This window comes from Mustela putorius, unplaced genomic scaffold (assembly GCF_011764305.1).
Source record: "Mustela putorius furo isolate JIRA1106 unplaced genomic scaffold, ASM1176430v1.1 tig00000868_pilon_pilon_pilon, whole genome shotgun sequence".
Classification (NCBI taxonomy): Eukaryota; Metazoa; Chordata; class Mammalia; order Carnivora; family Mustelidae; genus Mustela; species Mustela putorius.
In genome coordinates this window covers 2714227-2733362 of record NW_025421502.1, presented here as the reverse complement: position 1 = coordinate 2733362, position 19136 = coordinate 2714227, and the positions used below count along the sequence as shown (strand labels likewise).

General features: G+C 36.9%; 1 protein-coding gene across 50 annotated transcripts in view; it reads left to right on the top strand.

The window, feature by feature from the left end:
* ANK2 (ankyrin 2) overlaps positions 1-19136 on the top strand; it is a 323587-nt gene that overhangs the window by 254962 nt on the left and 49489 nt on the right. For 21 of the 50 annotated variants that reach the window (XM_004748037.3, XM_045085507.1, XM_004748048.3 and 18 more), the window contains 3 exons: positions 1807-1951; positions 7798-7900; positions 8553-8656. In XM_004748037.3, coding sequence (XP_004748094.2) covers positions 1807-1951; positions 7798-7900; positions 8553-8656 — 352 coding nt within the window. Of the gene's footprint in view, positions 1-1806; positions 1952-4095; positions 4108-7797; positions 7901-8552; positions 8657-13263; positions 13300-19136 lie in introns of all 50 variants that reach the window. The other 29 variants (XM_045085498.1, XM_045085524.1, XM_045085488.1 and 26 more) reach the window with 4 other exon arrangements.

Here is a 19136-nt window from a genome sequence, read left to right as displayed (position 1 = left end):
ATTCTGAGAACTCAACTTTTAATTAATACTCTGTGGAGCCTAACTCATTCTGCTAAAACTCTGTAAAAATCTGATGGTGTCACTGAAGAAGCCATGAAAATATTTTTAATGATGAGACTTGTAAGTGTCAAATGTTAAATGCATTGTCTTTGAGAGAAAAATCAAATGGTGAATAAATGATATCTCCATTTATTGGAAGGTCTTTTTTAAAAAAATCTATCATTAGCTTTAAGTAATTTAGACAGCTAATAATCCTTTAATGTATATCTGAGATCTTAAGATCATATATATAAGCAGTGAAATGTCAGAGACCTATCCTTTTTTTTTTGAGACATATCCTTCTTATAATTCTTTAGTGTTGTACCTTTATAAATTAGTGTTGATTTAGAACAATTACTTGAAACAAATGAGAATATAATAATGAATTTTTAACTTAGTTATAGGAATGAAGTTGTCCTTCAAGTTGTCCTTTAGTAGGTCATCAGGTTTAAAGTGTGTCATTAATGTCTCAAGAAGTCATCAAAAACAGTTTCTCTCAACCGTATTATTTCTCCATGTCAGTATGTTAATGGCGTATAGCACGTCTGTGAATGAGATATTACTTATTCAGTTACCTGAAAAAGATATTTGTGAAAGTATTCTATTCCTAATCACAGGCAGGGAATGTACCTTAGCATTTGGGCTTCTGAATATGAACTACCACTCTTAGTCATTGCTTTCTGCTACTACCTGATTACTTAATTCTCTTTTTTCCCCTGTTGTTCACCTTTGGGAAGCCACCTAGTTTCCAACAAAACATCCTTTTTATGCTCAGTAATATTTTTAAAATTGAATTCCAGGTTTCTTGAAATGTCACAATCTGCTCACTTCGTTCTAGTGTTCTTTCCCTAATGTGCATATCTTGTTAATTTATAAATCATATCCCTCCACATACTATATCACATATTTGTTTTAGAGCAGTAGATATTTCTTGTTGTTGTTGTTAAGATCTTGTTTATTTGTTCGAGATAGAGATAGCGAGAGAGAGCATGAGTTGGGGGGCAGGGAGAGGGAGAAGCAGACTCCTCATTGAGCAGGGAACCCGAGGGAGGGCTCCATCTCAGCACCCTGGAATCATGACCTGAGCTGAAAGCAGACGCTTAACTGACTGAGCCACCCAGGTGCCCCGAGCAGTAGATATTTCTTAGCATATTGCCAATGACATGAAGAGATTGTTAATGCCGGACATTAGGTACGAAATTATTGGAACTATGTCTAGAAGTTCAGTAGTCTACATAGTAGAATAAGTTAAATAATATAGCTATAAACCAGCTATGCCAACAAAGAGATGAGTAAAGAAAACTGACTGATATTAAGAGAATTACAATTCAGGTCATTTCTTTTTTTCTTGATAAGCAATAGAAAAATGGGCCAAATATTGTTTCTTTGAGTTTTAGCACTTCATGGTTGCATGTGTTTTTTTTTTTTTTAAAGATTTTATTTATTTATTTGACAGACAGAGATCACAGTAGGCAGAGAGGCAGGTAGAGAGAGAGGAGGAAGCAGGCTCCCTGCTGAGAAGAGAGCCCGCCCCAACGTGGGGCTCAATCCCAGGACCCTGGGATCTTGACCTGAGCCGAAGGCAGAGGCTTTAACCTCTGAGCCACCCAGGTGCCCCATGGTTGCATGTGTTTTTTATTGGGTGTGTGGTGTTTTGGTGATGTAAGTGCTTTTCTGCCTTTTTTTCCCACGATCTTCGCCCTATTTTGTAGTTAATACGACATTCAACAAATAATCCTTCCTCCGTCTTCCTCTGATTGCTTCAAGGTGACGACACAATGACAGGGGATGGGGGAGAATACCTTCGGCCCGAGGATCTGAAAGAACTAGGCGACGATTCGCTACCCAGCAGTCAGTTCCTGGATGGCATGAATTACCTGCGGTACAGCTTGGAGGGAGCCCGCTCCGACAGGTAGTCCCCTAGTCCTGACCCTTGGCACCAGCCAGAGGGCAATGCGACCCTTTTTCATGATGATAATTAAAAAAAATAGACATAATTAAGGATACTTAATAGGTACTGCATGTTATATCTTACTGCACCCTTGAGCAACTTGAAGTGCCTATTTTAAAGAGCAGGAAACGGAGGGCTAGAGAGTTTAAGTGACAGTAAAAGTCAGACAACTAGTAAGAAGCAGAGCAATAAGTAAAGAGCTCTCTACATTTCAGTATAGTGTTTGTAATCATTTATCACTTTTTTCTCAGGCGAATAAAAAGGACCATTTTACCTTATGGGTATTTTTGTTAGTGGTACAGATTCTGTGACTGAAAGGGTGTTGTGAAGAAGGATGAAAAAGAAACAAATTCAGAAGCAAAGTGCCTGAAATTGACTTTCATAAGAAAGAATTAGACCCAAATCCTCCAAGATCTTGAATACAAAAGCAATCTGAGCAAAATCTGAAGGAGCACAGGTTTTATAGGCAAATCTGAAAAGGTTTATGTCATATTCTGCAGTATAAAATTTCTGATTATTACCCAACTGGTGTTTGTTATTTTTTGAGGCAAGCTGAATAAGAACATTCCATGGTACTTCATCAAAAGATTGACTGCCGATTTAGGTTAACATATGTAGTGTGAAGTTTTTCACTAGTCAGTAATCATAGGTTTGCAGTTTTCATCTTGGTTGTATTCTAAGCTGTAGTTAACATACTTGTAGTCTAAGAAATATATACCTTAAAGTGTAGTTAATTTTAAATGGATAATTAGCAAAAACAAATTTTTCTTGGAGTTTTCCAATGAACATCAATGCCTCTTCCCTACTTCCTTCTTTCTTTTTTTTTTTTTTTTTAATGATTCAGTGTGCATATAATAAGTACCTTTCTGGGCTGGCTTGTGGTAGGTGCTAGAGGTACAGACATGACCGGACTTGAAAGCTAAAATCATAGTTTGATGGCATGTGAGAGAAACTAGGCTAGTAGTACCCACAGAGTATAACTAAAGCCCCAGGGCTCAGGCTTTCTAGAGGAGATGGGCTCAAACTGAGACAAAGTGATGGGTAATGATGGTGAGGAAAAGGTGGAGAGGGCATTCAAGCTTTAATGAGATCATGAGCAAAGGCTCATGGTATATGAGAGAAGGAACAGCACAGTTTTGGTAGAGCATAATGTGAAGGAGGGGGGAGAGCTTGTCTGCGTTTTGGATGGCTCCCTCTGACTATACACTAAAAGGATAAGTTTTAGAGAGAATTGTCAAAGGGCCAAACCTGGCAGTTACAAGCATCTGAAAATCTATGGCAGGAATATTAGCTGAAGCTGTTAAGAGAAGACTTGACCTTTAACCTTAGTGGTAGCAATCATGGAGAGAATTTGGGAAATGACAAATTTGAGAGCATATCTGTGAGGTAAAAGTAGCCAGATTTGGTGATGGATTTCATGGGATGGGTGAAAAAGAAGAAGAATGTTTGATTGACCCTTTGGCTTCAATGATGTAGATGGGAGGGTGGTCTTTGGAGTCAAGAGACAGAAGAGGAAGCCACTTGAGGTGAAAGTCGGGGGGACTGGTGATGGGACCGGTTTTTTTATATACTGGGTTCTGACAGACAGATAGACTGAGGCATCACTAAAATTTCTAGGAAAAGATTTCAAATTTGGAGAACATGAAATATATGGCCTTAAACAAAGTCATAATAATCTATAAATAATCACATCACTGTCAGAGGGGAAAAAAACCCTTCATTTCCAGCATGGTCTATTTTATTAAGTTCTTGATCTGATCCTTTTTCCTTCTTTGAAAGTACTAGGTTATGGAAGATTTAGAACAATACTTTCCATAAAACAGGGTCCATGGTTTGACGATTCTGCTTAAACTGAACACTTACCAGCATGTAAAGATGGTGTATGGAACAAACAAACCATGGTCTGTTCTCCAGGTCCTCACTAGCATTTCTAGAACCCCAGATTGTATTCATGATCTCCAACATGGAATTACAAGCAACATCTCATTTTCATGGATTTCACGGATTTTTTTTTTTTTTAAATTTCTTTATGCAATTCAATCGGAGTTTTCTTTTTTTGGTAACCATTTTTACTTTTCGTTATTTATTTGGTATGCTTTCAATAGTACCATGCCCAGGTAGGTATTAAATAGCATGAAAACACTGTGACACTTCCTGGATACATCCACATTTCCCTGCTCACTGTGCAATGTGCGTAGTGTGTATGTGTGTGTGTGTGTGTGTGTGTGTGTGTGTGTTGGCAGGAGGTGCTTATATTCTAGAATTATGGATTTGTTCTCAAATTAGGATTTTTAGCTATTGAATTGATAGCTGAGTTAGAAGGGTGAATATATTACCAGAATACAAGTCTGTGACAAGACTCTGGCCTGACTTTTACTGTCACAGCCCCACCTTGTGGTTGGTAAAACATTAGCATGGCTTCCCCAAAGGAACCTAAGTCTGTGTATGGTTGGAATGGTAGAAGAACTATTCTGATGCCTAAATTTTACATGAAAGCAGGAGAACAAAAATATGAACAATTTAATGTAAATTGATAAAAATATATCCAAGTTCTTATTATTTAGATTTGATGTTCATTTAATTATTGCTTACAAATTAAATTTAGTGTAAAATTCTAAGTATCAATGGGCCACAGAAGCTTTTCCGTGCATTAAGCAATTGAAATTTTTAGATATTTACTAGTTTAATAAGGTTCAAAAGCTTCATTAATTAAACCTCTAATACCACAGCTTACTAAGATAGTGATTATTACATTTTTTATGAAATTACAGACTGCCTATTATGTGTCCATAAAGTAGTTTACTGTAGTGCAGAGAATTAAAATTTAAGACCATAACTTTTGGCACAGTCCTTCATTGAACAGCACATACAGACTTCTATAGATATGTGTTATTATGAATTTATTAACTGAATGGGATGACCTCTGACTTAATGAACAAGAAATGTTTTGGATCATAAAATATTTAACCTTGTTTCTGATGTTTTAAGTCAGGATAGAAAATTTTTTACTCAGAGACTTGACTTATTCCCAATGTTTCTGCTGATCATTATTCCATTACAGTAATTTCTCTACTGCTGGAATATTCTAACTTTATTTATTTAAGCGAGTTCTATATATAAGAGAAAAGGGCAGTTAGAAACTATAAAATTGATTAAACATTCAATTAGCATTTTAGAAGGCAGTAAACAGTAAGCCAGGAACACAGCAGTAGAGATAGTTAGGCATAGTTCCAACTCATCCCTTCTCCCTGGCTCCCTCACTTCCCAACTTTTCTCACTCCCTGTCTTCAGATCCTGATATTTTTCTCTCTCTACCCTAATCTCCTTTTTGGTTCTAAGTCAGCTCTTTCTTTTTTTCCGTCTCCCTTCTCTTTCTTTTCTTTCTTTCCTGTTGGGACTTTAAGAAGGACAAAAAAAATAAAATAACAACAATACCCCCTTCCCCCTCCTGATTCAAACCAATTGAGAGAGAGACCTGGGTATCAGGTAGATAAATACCAAAAATCCACCTTTATTATCGGCATATTGGTTGCAAAATACAGCTCTGCGCTTAGAGCCAAACAAGCTCTTTCATACCTCATTCCTACGGAGACAGACATCCACCCAGCTATGGTCTCTCCCCAAAAGTGGCAGTTGGGACCTGGCTGCGTTTTTTCCAAGTTAAGACCTTTGCAGTGGTGGCAGTTATGTCACTAGGCAGTTATGTCAGTGACTGGGTCTCTACTTGCTGTTGTGAGCGGGCATGTCTAGTCCTATACCTCAGTGCCTCTTGCTCCTTTTGCACTGTTTATCCCTATCAATTTAAAACCTTTGCATGTAAAAAGTTACAGTTTGGATTTTTAATCCTAAAGCCACAGACAGAGATTCAAGTTTAGGCCAGAGTCAGTCCTACCAGCCTGCAGCCTGTTCATGAAGTGCACCATCAAAACCCAACTGCACACCTGTAAAACCAGCCCCAATATCGATCAGCTGCCAAAACTGAAAGCCCTGCAGTTGGGTACAAGAAGACATCTGGGTGGCCCCAGCCTTGGCTGCTGGAGTCTCAGTCTTCTCTAAGACCCTGTAAAACATAAAATTGTGAGTTACCAAGTTAGATTTAGATTTCATTTCATTATAAGCTAAGATTTGTACAGGATCAGTCAACTCCTTTAATTCATGTCACTTGCCTTCTAATATTCCAGATCTGTTTTGGGGACATAAAAACTACAGCTAGGGGTGCCTGAGTGGCTCAGTCGGTTAGGCGACCTCACCTTCTGCTCAGGTGACGGAGTCCCAGGATCCAGTCCACATCAGGCTCTCTGCTCAGCAGGGATTCTGCTTCTCCCTCTGACCTTCCCCAAATTTCATGTTCACTCTCTCTCTCAAATAAATAATAATAATATTAGAAACATTTCTTAAAAATATTTATTTAAAAAAAAAACTACAGCAGAATAGGAAGGAGAAGGCCCTCAATTATTATGAATTATCTACCAAATGATGATTTCCTCAAAGATAATGGAAGTTGGCTATATTGACACCTCATAAAAATGACAGTATACAGCTTATAATATTAGGTCTATTTGAAAAATGAGATTAGCTTCTACTAAGAAATATGCTAACCAGACACTTAGTCCATAATTCTACAGTGCTTCACTGGCCAAATACCCACTAGCTGAAAGTAAATGAAACTTTGCTTCTATAAATATTGTGAAAGCTTGCATATCTTTTTCCCTATGGGCTTTGGGCTACTATTTTGAATGTGGATATTTAATTCCTGGACCAATACGAATAAAATACAGCTTCTGTGAGACATCAGTCTATTTGTCATTTGATCGTACAAATTGATTAAGAAGGAATGAATTGCACTTATGCAAATGTCAGGTTTTGCCCATCGCATTTGCATCTGTAATTCAGAACTCGGAAATTCCGACGTATCCAAAATATAAACCCTTGATTCCCAAGGCCTAAATCCCATGTTGAAGCCAAGCCTCGTTTTCGGTTGTGTCTCTGGCAGTTTGTTTCTGTGCTGACAGATGTGTTTGTGTCCTGGGCTGGTGCTTAGACTCAGTTTCTTGCGCTCTTGCGTCTTATTGCCACAGCAACCAGCACTCTTTGTGCCTCACTCACCACACAGAGGACGTGCAAAGGGAACAATGCCGCCCTTTGAAATAGCGTTGTTGGAGACACCAGAGACAAACAAGAGGAACTCCACTTCCGCAGGAAGCATGCCTCTGGCCGCAGTTCATTTCACTCTGTACCTTCCAGGGGAATGCACCCGCGGGCAGTCGCTCGCAGTTGGACAGGAGGGGAATGAGGCATGCAGAGAATGGAAAATGAGCAAAGAGGAAACCCGTGCTTTCTTTCTGTGCTCTCTGAGGGTGGTCTCGTTCCCCCTCTTCATATTTTTCTTAGTTGCAGGGAGGTTAACGTTTAACACAGACTGAACCAGTCTATTCTGGCATAATTTCCTGTGTGAATCTCTGGTCCTGGCAGTAAGTGAGCTAGAGTTTGCTGGTTTCAGACATTTCTGGGAAGAAAAGAAATCAGATTAGAAGTATCAAATTTTAACTTCTGGATTCCCTTGTGCCCTTGCCATTGAGTGCTAGGAACCAGTCAAAAGATGTGTTCCTTTAGTTGTTGGACAGAGAGGTAGGGTGACACAGAGACCTGTGTTTCCTTCTCCCACCGTTGCAATTCGTGGCCCCCTGGAAGTTGCACCGTTAGCTAATAGCGCGCTTTTTTCACTCTCCTGCTCGGCTCACCCTTCCATCCTCCCAACCCTGCTCCTGCCGTTGCTATATGACCATGGCCTCCTGCCAACCTACCAGCCTCCGATCCTTCAGTTCCGACAGGTCTCACACCCTGAGCCATGCCTCTTACCTGAGGGACAGTGCCATGATTGACGACACAGTTGTCATCCCCAGTCACCAGGTATGTGACTTTTTACTTTGACGTTTCAGCTTTCCGGAGAGCTTTCCGACGGTACCTGTTGCGGGAAATGTCCAGAGAAAGTTTTTCTGTCTGAAAGGGAATTGTCTTAATTCAGTTGACAAGCTGGGATAAGAGTTGGAGGGCTTTTCTCAAGCGATATCTGTATGCGGCTTGTTACTTCACCTAGACTGTATTCTTCTGTGGAGATTAGATGTGAAAATGAATGTCTTTCTAAAAATCTCTGGTAAAGGAAAAAGTGAGATAGGGTGCATTGAAGGTAGGAAGTGAAAGGTACCTGTGAAAATATACCTTGTATTTAAAATTGTTATCTGTTATTAGAAAACCATTAGAGATTGTTATGGAATATTTTAATCTTAGATGTGATTTTTATCAGTTTTGGCTGGTTAGATGTAGAGAAGTAGATGGGAATACCTGCCCTTTGCCATGACGATTACACAAATGTGGTCTTATGTCATTAGTATAATTTAAATAGCAATGTGTTATAAAAGATACATTTTAATGGCTCGGTCTTCTATTTTTAAATGAAAAGATGGTAATATCACCTTCCTGTGATACCACTTTTTAGAGTTCATTATATTTTATTTAAGTGAAGGAAAGTATTTTTATTAAATCCACTGCTCTCTGTATTTAGGTGTCAACTCTAGCCAAGGAGGCAGAAAGGAATTCTTACCGTCTCAGCTGGGGCACTGAGAACTTAGACAACGTGGCTCTTTCTTCCAGCCCTATTCATTCAGGGTGAGTAAATCAATATTATGTATCCAGATCAAGAGGTAAAAAGAGATGAGTGTGAAAATAACAGCTTTGTCCAGTAGCTTTAGCTGATGGCTAGCTTACAGGGGAAGTGACCTTTGTTTAAACTTGTAAATAACAAAGTTTTATCCAGTGTGGACTCTACCTACACAAATGAACCAGCAAAAAAGGTTGAAGTCAGCATAGAAAAACTGACTGTTGTTTTAAAATAACTAGTAGAATTGCATCAGACAGCTTGCTCACTAACCAGAATAAACCAGTGGCCTCCTTACTGTACACATTTTGTCTTAAAGACACCTTAGAAAGAGGAGCAGGATCATTTGGTTTCTAGAAAGTTCTATGTACTAAGATTAACTGACTAGTTTAATAAATGCCTTTTCTCACATATCTGTGCATTTAAAATAATGATTATGGAAGTTTGAATCACACAAATATATAGAGGAGTTCATATGCTGTTTGAAGTAGAGATACATCAAACAAGATGACTTAGCTTCTCAGCCACCTTCTAAAAGTCATCCAGCTAATATGTATATCACTACTAAAGAAATGCTGCCTGTTCATATAAACTCATGAAAAAGTAGGATTTTGAGTTAATAATTTTAAACATACTTAAAGAGGTTTATAAGGTGTAAGAATTCAATTATGCAGAAAATAATTTTCTTAAGGAGTTTCAAATTGTAATCCTCTTGACAATTGGGTTTTCCCTGACATTTTGGTAGTTTCAACCTGTGTAGTAATTTTATTATTATATACAAACTTTGAAAATTGTTTTTACTTAATCACTGTCATTTTCCTTTTTAAAAAGCCCCACTTTTATTTTATCTGTGCAGTACTTCGATTTAACTTACTATCCCAAACTCTTTGTCCATAATCCCCAGAACTAATTTGAGTGGTAAATAGATCCTTTCTTGTTTTTATTATTCTAAAATATTTTCTCAGAAAAACATTTAAAGATACTTGTCACTGGAAATTTGGGACCTTTTAGTGTTTTCTACTATAGGCTCCTTGAATATAAAATTAGTAATACCAATACTGAAATTAATCATAATATTCTTTTCTTTGTTAAATAAGTAAAAGCCAGTATCCTGATGCAAGAGTCATTTCAAGGGAATAAAAACCAAGTTAAACCTCATCCAAATTTACTAACATATTTTTAGATATAAAATGAAATAATTAAAATCTGACATCTGTACATTATTCTAAAAGCATAACATTGCATTATGCTACTAAATTTCTCAACCATCTTAAGGGGGAAAAGAGACTTGGACCTACAGTATCAGAGGATAATAGAATCTAGAAACCATAATAAAATATTTGAAGACTATATCGAGCCTACAAAGTGACAAGATTATTTTATGCAAAGTGTGATTAATTATCAGTAGCCGAATTTGCAAGAGTCAAGGTGTTAAGTGATAATCCTTCAGTTTTCAAAATAAATACTTTACTTTAAAAAAGGAATTTCTTAGAATCTTTTAACTGCTGAAGGGCAATAAAATACTCAGCTTAAGTACATCAATATGCAAACTGATTGTATAAAATTAAATAAATGCATAAGCAATTCTAGTTGATAATGATGAAATAAGAGCATCCAGTGGTTAGAAGTTAACCACTTGTTGAGATAAGGGTCTTTAAACTCTTCATCTGTCATACACCAAATTTTTTATAAACTTCAAATATGACTACTGATTGTAAATAACTTCAACTCTGGCTGTACATTAGAATCACCTTGGAGCTTTAAAAAATGTACCCAGGCCCCAACTCAAACCAATTACAACCAAATCTCTGTTGCTGGGGCCTTACCACGGGCATTTTCTACAATCACCAGTAGTCCAAATATGTGTGTTTTATGTATTTGCCACACCATTAGAAAGGAACAAATTTGCTTGATAAAGCTTTGATTGTTGAGGAGATCTAGGTAATTAACGTATACCTAGTTCTTTCAAAAAAATTTTTTTAATCACTTCCATTCACTTATTTGTTCTTCCCACATTGTTGAATTCTACAAAGTACCAAACAGTTGTGCTGGGCAGTAAGGAAAACAGATAAGCAAGATCTAGCCCTTACTTTTAAGAAACACACCTCTCTGTAGTTGGAAGATGATCTGTGGGAGAGAGATAACATGGTGGTTAAGAGTGTGCTTTGGGGTTAGACCAGTCCTGACCCTGACACTCAGTATGTGAAACTGGGCAGGTTCTGTAAAACATCTGAGTTTGTTATATTATGGACCTCATAGAGGAGGTTTGTGGATTAAATGCTTCTTAAATAATTAGCATTTTTCCTAGAAAGAGTAAGTGCTCAATAGATTATAGCCATTAGTATTTATACAACCCTCATATACATCTTCCAGATTCTTCACCAATTCCAAATCAGTTAAGCAGAATGTATTCTGAATCCTCTAAATGACAATACCACTATAGTACAATTTATAATAGTAACGTTTAACCTGTTATTTTTATCAGGTAATCTGTCACCTAGCGGGGCCTCTAGAATTTGAACACAGTGCAACAGATGACTCTAATGGGATGAATACTTATGTTGAAAACACAAGGATTTTGAGTGTCATGGTGTTTGAAAGCTACTTGTTCATTATACATGATACACCTGTGTAGTAGTAGTTTTTATGTATTTTTTAAGGAACTAAGTTTTTCCTTAATTAATTTGGAGAATTTTTAAGCCACTTCAAAATCTGCCCAAAATGTAAGAAATAAATGATTTTTAGACAGAGGAGATAACAAAGTCAGCTTTTTTATGCACATGCTATTGAGTTTGTGGATAATGTTCTATTTGATCCTATAAAGGGATTTTTGAGAAATTGAAGACACAACTTTTACCAATAAGCAGTATTAGTAATTTTATTTTTCCAATGACTAATTGTCCATGACTACAAAAGAGTAGGTATCAGTGCTTAAAAAAAATCTGTTCTGCCCAATATATACAGCCAACATCCAGCCAAAGAAAGGCTGACAGTAAAAATTTTTGTTTTTGTTCTTTGGATTATTCACTGATTCACAATCTAATCAATAGTCATTTCTAGCATCCCAGTCATGATCATACCAACATAAGCGTGGGCAAGAATTTGAATTTTAAAATTCTTCTCCATTTCAGACATGCATAATGAATTAACAAATGAAAGGCACAATTTCTAGTAATAGTTTTGTAATTCATTTTAAATGTTATTATTTCAGTGGTGTTATTTTTATAGTTCCTTAATGCCAGCCTAGTGCCAACAATTAAATGCTACTTCATGATGTTATGTTACAAAATATTATAGTAACTAGAAGTCCATAAGAAAGTGATCTTTTTAAAGGACTTCTTTTTCATAAAAACATGTTGACATTTACGCTGTGAACCTAAAGCTACTCGAAAAAAATAAAAGCAGTTTAAAAAAAACCTGTGAAGGCAGTTGGCTCAAACAGTGGAACTTGATCTTAGAAAATCAAGAAAGTCAAGACTGTTTCCCATTTTACAGTATTAATATTTATCACCTACCTAGATCAGTTAATTTAGTTGTTTATGTATTTCAAACACCCTAGTTTTTTTAAGGCACAGGAAGGTAAATTCCTTTGGATGAAGAAAATTATTATTATTTGTTAAGATTTTATTTATTTATTTGAGAGAGAGAATGAACGCACATGAAAGGGGGAAGGGCAGAGGGAGAAGCAGACCCCTTGCTGAACAGGGAGCCTTATACCAGGCTCCATCCCAGAATTCCAGGATCATGACCTGAGCCAAAGGCAGTCACTTAACCCACTGAGCCACCCAGGCACCCCAAGGAAATTATTCTTTAAGTGTCAAAACAAGTGTTTTGTAAGGTTGGATTTCTGGTCCATGAAGCATGTATCCTTTTGTATATTGTCAGGTGCTGAAAATGCAAGTGAATTGTATGAAAACTTAGGGAGCGTTTTGCAGAAGAGCAGACTTGGGCAGAAGAGGCATGAAAGGACTGTAAAGTGGGATTAGACAATATGATTAGTGAGGACGGCAAAGCACAAAGCAGGGAATGAAGGTCTTAAGAAAAGCCCTCTTTGCATAGTTTTTTGTTACCTACTGTAGGTAATTCATGTTACCTGCTCTACCTTAGAGTAAATGCTACTGTTTGTGATTGAGGCTATTCTTTAAATTGTGCCCCTTTTGTTTGCATTTCTTTGGTAGAAGCCCAAAAGGGCGTTACCGTTATTTTGAACGTATTAAAAAAAGGATGAGCGAAAAGTTTGGAGACAAACTATGCCCATCAAATAGAAGACTCTGGGATGTTCATTGTAAGAACCCTTGATGTTTTGTAACCTTGTAGACCCTTAAACTTGGTCACATGGCCTCCGCAAGCCGGTACTGAATAAGGCTACAAATCCAAATCCAGAGATTTTATCATATCCCCAGGTCCCTCAACTGGGAGTCACCGTGAACCCCCATACCTTGCTCTTCTCTCCGCATTTGCATAGAACTATATCTCATTTGTATTTCCATCTTTTTTTCAATGAATACTGTATTGGTGTATAAGTAATATATTTCGGTTGAAAGTCACTTCTGATTTCCTTCTTTATATTTCACTTTATCCATTCCTTCTCTGTGCTGAAGTATCTGTTCTGTTGCAGCCGCTCCTCTCCATGTCTTGATCGTGACAACAGCAGGTGAACTTCTGCATAATTCCTTCTCTGACCATGTGGCCTCCCCTTCTGCCCCTTTCACCATCTCCTTCTGCATATACCCCATCTCAGGATGCTTTAGTGTGAAGATACCTAGCCAGAGAAAGAGACAGATTTATATTCTCCAAAGCGTGGCCATTGCTGAATTCCCTTTCTCTATGGTGGAAAGAAAGTGGGTCCTTTTTTTTCTCTCTTTGGAAATTAGGCGGGGTTGCACCAAAATTAATGTAGACCTACTGTGAAGGCCTATTTTGGCCATGGGTCTCCATGTCTCCATTTCTTTTTGTGAGAAAAAGTGCTCCATAGAGCTGAAGAATGTCATTTCCGGAAATTATGCAAATTGGGTGAGCTATTCTAAAGTTCTATTAAAGGTTATGGTTTTAAGTGTCACTTAGCAGGGTTTGTTAGTTTTTTTTTTTTTTTAAGCTATATTCTAGGTGACTCAAAGGCTGAAAGTTTATTAATAGTGCCTTTCCTTGCTACCACAGCTTTAAGTGAAACCTTTTGGTATTTTGGAAATTGTGCTATAGGGTGATGCTAGTCAGTGTTCTAAAAATATCTATTCTTTATATTTCAGTAAGGTTAGTTTTAAAGGTTCTTATCAGACTGCTGATGCTAGTATTTTTATTATACAGTCATGTACTATGATGCTACAGATCATCTACAGATAACACAATTTTTATTTCCCACTTTTGGAAATTTTGTATCCTTCCTTTTACTTTTTCTGAAACACACACTAAATATTATGTCTCTGTACATGAACACAGTGGGTGATAAATAATTGGTGATTTTAACAAACTAGAACCAATTTTTTTCAAAGTGACTTTACATCCGTTTTCAGTCTAAGGAATTCAGAGGATGAGGAAAGAATTAAAGGAATTACAGAGGAAAAAGAACTCATGATGTTTTCTCACATAAACCCAGAAATCAGATTTAATTTAAGGTCCTCTTGCTATGTGTATGTGGATCACTGAAGCACCCTGAAGACTTTTTTTTCCCCACTATTTTCACCCAATAACTAACTCTGAATGCTGTAATCTCCTCCCTGTCCCCACCCCATGGTCCTGAATGAATTAAAAGTAAACCTAAGGATTAGTAACTTTTGGGGTGGAGGACGTTGTCCTCAAAAAACCAGAATCATTGTTTTCTGCTGCCTCCTCTGAAAGCATGTACCTGTTTAGCTAATCAAATTGTGTATTTGCAGGCAAATCATCTGCATAATAATGGTGGACTGCTTTTGCTTTTTATTCTTTTTAAATTGTGATAACACTGTATTCTCACAATTTAGAAAAACGTCAATAAGAATTTCTATTTTGCATGATTGCTGAATTTCCTTTGGAGAGTAAGATATGCAATTAAAGCTGAGTATATTCTGTGATAAATTTTGTCTGTACAGTCTTCAGTCAGTGTTGAGTGCAATGTGTGTACATATTTTCTTCAAAACTGTTCGTTGACTGTTTTAACCGTACAGCAAAAATAATATATTTTTCTTGGAGTAAAAGCAGTTTATTTTCCAAATAAAAATTCTTACAAAGCATCTGACAGTTATGAAACATTTCAGTAGGTTTCCTAACTTTAGTTAACAGGAAATGGCACATAGAATTTTAACACCAGATCACCATAGAGTTTATTTGGCCAAAGTCTCTCTCTCATTTTGTGGATGAGAAAATTAGAACTTGAAGACAGGAAGTGACTTGGTTGATGTTACAGCAACAATTCAAGACAGAGATCTATTTAATGGTAGCTGGCATCCAGGAGAGAGCATGGTACTTGCCGGATTTTGTGCTCTGTGATCATAGTACCTTTATAGCTTACTTAACTAGTGAAGTTCATAAACTAGTAAAAATTCCACTGTCACATTAAACTGCTTTAGCAAAATTCCCAGTTCATTTTAGATATCCGATAAAAGTTAGTTTCTTTCTTTTTTAGGTATTGTATCGCACTGTAATTTTTAAGACATTTGAAACACATAAAATCATCTGGGTGTAGGGCAAGGAAAGTGACGGGAACAAGCATTTATTGAATTATTACCGAATTCTAAATTCTTTTCCCAGGCATGGTTGAATCCTCACTGCACCCCTAGTGGTAATATTATGATTCTCCCTCATCGACAGACAAGGCTTCATTCTTTAAGCTCACAAACAGCAAAGCTGAGCATTAGTCCCTACGCATATCATTTCCTCTGGATGTATTTAATTACATGTTTTTACTTTAATTCCATTTATCTCCAAATGTTTGCAGGTTTATCTTGTCCCCTTTATAATCTCCTGAAGATATGAGAAAATCACATTTACTTAATCATCTCTAGTATGTGACTCATAGCTTCCAGCCCTGCACTTTTTCCTGTGGTACCAAAAAGTAAATGGTCTCTTACAGTCTGTTTTTTACATCGCAGAATAACCTTACTAATTCTACCACCTATCCAAATGGTGAAACCTTCTGATATTCTGGTGTTTTTAATAGAAGTGTTCAAATGTTTACCCAGTTGTATATTATAGACTATTGGGATTGACTAGCATGGTTTATCTAAAAGACATTCCATTAGCACTTGAATCATTATTTCTCTTATTCCCTCTTATTTGAAACAAATCATTCTTTCAGTGTACAATTCTGCATATTCAGCTGTTTTGTTAGTTGTTATTCTGTAATTACATTGAGTCTGATTTCTATGGAGTATTTTCTTGCTGAACTTTCTCTTCATTTTGACAACTAATTTTCAGTTCTTTCCTCTAACCTTTCTGTTTCTCTCTCGACCTCTTTCTCTTTTGCTTTCCTCTCAGCCCTCCAGCTTCTGACTCTCTCTCACTGCCTCTTCCTCCTCTCCATCTCCCTTCTGCTCCTTCTACTCTCCCTTCTTCTCTGGCTAAGGACAATTCTCGTACTAAAACTTGTCACTTTTGTTAGTCTGTTAGTTCCTTTAGTTAATTGAGAAAGACACAAAGGCTTGTTTTCTTTGGAAATGTGATTTTTCTTTTCTCCGAATTATGCAGATTGACACCTTTCTTTTCCCAACTTGCTGTGAGTGGGTGCAGTGTTTAGGTATTACTTTCCAGATCTAGAGGATGCTGAGACTCTTACAGTTAAATATATCTACTTGCAGATTTCAGTCTTTAAATTCTTTTATTTTGATTTTCCAACCTTTTTTCTTTCTTCATGAAATTTTCACTCCTAATGGAATTGTTTCCTCTGTTATATTTGAACTCTTGATTTTGGTTGCTCCCATTTTCTACCAATCATCTGTCAGGGGAAATAAACATATTGAGTCTCTCTTTTTTTCTTTTTTTCATATCGGATCTCTTATTTGGGAGCAGGAAAAGACCTGTAGAAGAAGAATATTTAACATTGAGTGTAGTCCTTCCCAAAGATTCTGCTATTTTTTGAGCTGAAATATCAGTGTAGTAATTTGAATGAGTTCTGACTGGATTGGCTGTCTAGAGTCCAAACAATTAAATTACCTTCAATTTTGCTGCCATTTCTCTTTATTAGAGATAAATATATACAACCTCTTACAACTTGCTCTTTTTATTCTTCCATTCATTCAATTATTCAACAATTATTTATTGACTGCGTACTACGTGCTCCATATACATTGTGCTAGGTGCTGGGGGAACATCGTAAGAACAAGGTCATGGCCAGTATGTTACTTACATGGTTCCTGTATGTGGTCATAATTCACTTATTGACCAGGAAGCAAAGTAATTTTGAGTAAGAGTTGCTTGGCAGGAACCATTATGTTTTCACTTTCAGTATCCTTAGTTCCATGCTGGGCACCCACCAATACGAGGGTAACAAACATTGCATGCTTCTCGGACAGGGGAAGGGAAATTACGGAGTAAACCAGAACAAAAGAGGATTTCAAAAGGAACAGTCAGTGACACAAAATCAGAGAAAGGAATCAAACGTGTAGTTATTGAAACACTGTTACAGCTAAGAACATAGCTACTGTCACTCACTTGTTTTTAGAAGATGCACCCCTAGAAGTCATTCAACATGTTCTTCTAGTTGGGGACATCATATAGGCCATAAGTCATCACTGGAATAAATATAATGGAAATGCAATAGCGTGTATTGTAAGTGTGAAAGCTTCCTAAATGCCTTCAAAAGGTAGAAAGACTGGTAAAATTGAGTAGATGTATTATAATAATTTCTTAGGAGTTTGAGTCCCTGTTTTGTTCATCAATGGTGACAGTAATCAAAAGATGAAAAAACAGTTAGGGAAAGTCGGAAATACTGAAACGCATCTCGAGCAGCACTGATCAAAACTCAGTGTCTTTGCCCCTAGCTTTTATAAAAATTGACATTAATAGCCTAGTCCATTCAAAAAAAATAAAATGGAGAAGAAACTTTTGTATTCATCTAGACATGTTATCAGTTTTTTCCCATCCTTTTGAGCAATACTACCTTTTAAAAAACTAATATAATTTTTTTAAAGAATTTATACTTAGACTAGTAATAAGAAAAGCAACCAACCTTTTTTCATTGTGTTTTAATAAAGACCAGAAACATCCACTCTTGAGTACTAAAACCATTGATTATACTCCCCAGTTTTTGCCCTATGCTAAAAACTTAAAAGGCTGGTGTGAATGGTAGTTCTAGGCTGGCTCCTGCATGCGGGAAGGATGGTGACGGCTCTTCTCATGGTCTCATTCTGCATGATGGGCTTCAGGAAGGCACTCCGGCTCCTCTGCATCCATTTTTATTACTAGCAACAGGATTTCTGTTGAATAGCATGCTTCATGAGTTCTGTGTAGTGCGATGAAGAAGATGCTAACATATTTTTCATCACTTGTCAAAAAATAACATCAATGTATTGTGTTTCTCTCCTATAACTTAGTTGGATAAAATATCTTCCAAATGTTTTAAATGTTGTCATGGATGCAATATCTAGATGTGGTGAATCTGGTGTAGTTCTTGGGCTGGTTAAGCTCAAGTAGATCCGTAATACACCTGTATGTTGCTTTCCTCTTTGTTTGGCGTATAAAATCTTGCAAATGCGATGAAAATTGGGAGAGACCAAAATGTAATCTGTATAAGGGTATATACACTGTTCGTTTGTGTCTTTGTGTGTATGTGTACAACACTCGGATTGCCTGGTTTAATTTTCAGTCCTTGAGGAAGTGAGTACCTCCAAGACTTTAATGAGTGTTAGGACTATCAGAGTGACAAGAAGTCGAACTAAACTCTATCAGGATCCATGAAGACCATCACACAGGAGATAACATGAAAGTTTAAAACTAATCCTTTCTCTTGGTACTCTTAAAACGAGGAGTCACTTGGATTATAGTTCTTTTATGCATGAACAAGTAACTTAGTAAAATAACAAAATAATAGTGCTAGAAGCCTTTACATTTCTCAATTTTTAGCTGGGATTTTCCACATTGAGATTTACTATAATTTGGAAAATCATGAGGCACAGATCTCTTCCATCAGCAGGAGCCCAGGGTCTCTCACCTCAAAACACAGAGTGGAGGGGATTTATAATCCCACTTCCTGCCCATCCCATCTTTGCTTCAGTTAGACCAAGATGGCAGAGAGCTTTCTTAAGTAGGAAGTCCATGTCAACCAGTGCTGATTCTATCTAAAACATTTAATTTTTGCTTTTCCTTCTTCATGAGAATGCAGTAAGTTAATAACCTGCATCCTGGGTGAGATGACGTTGGAGCAGGATGTGTGAACACGAGCCTGGTCTTGGGAGAAGGCCTATGGATCTTTTTTTTTAAGTCCTAGAATTATATTAAAATGGGTTGGACAAGATATAATTTTGAAAAGTCAGGTTGGATTAGTTTAGAAAAACTGCAGTTTGATCTCTCCTCTCTACTCTA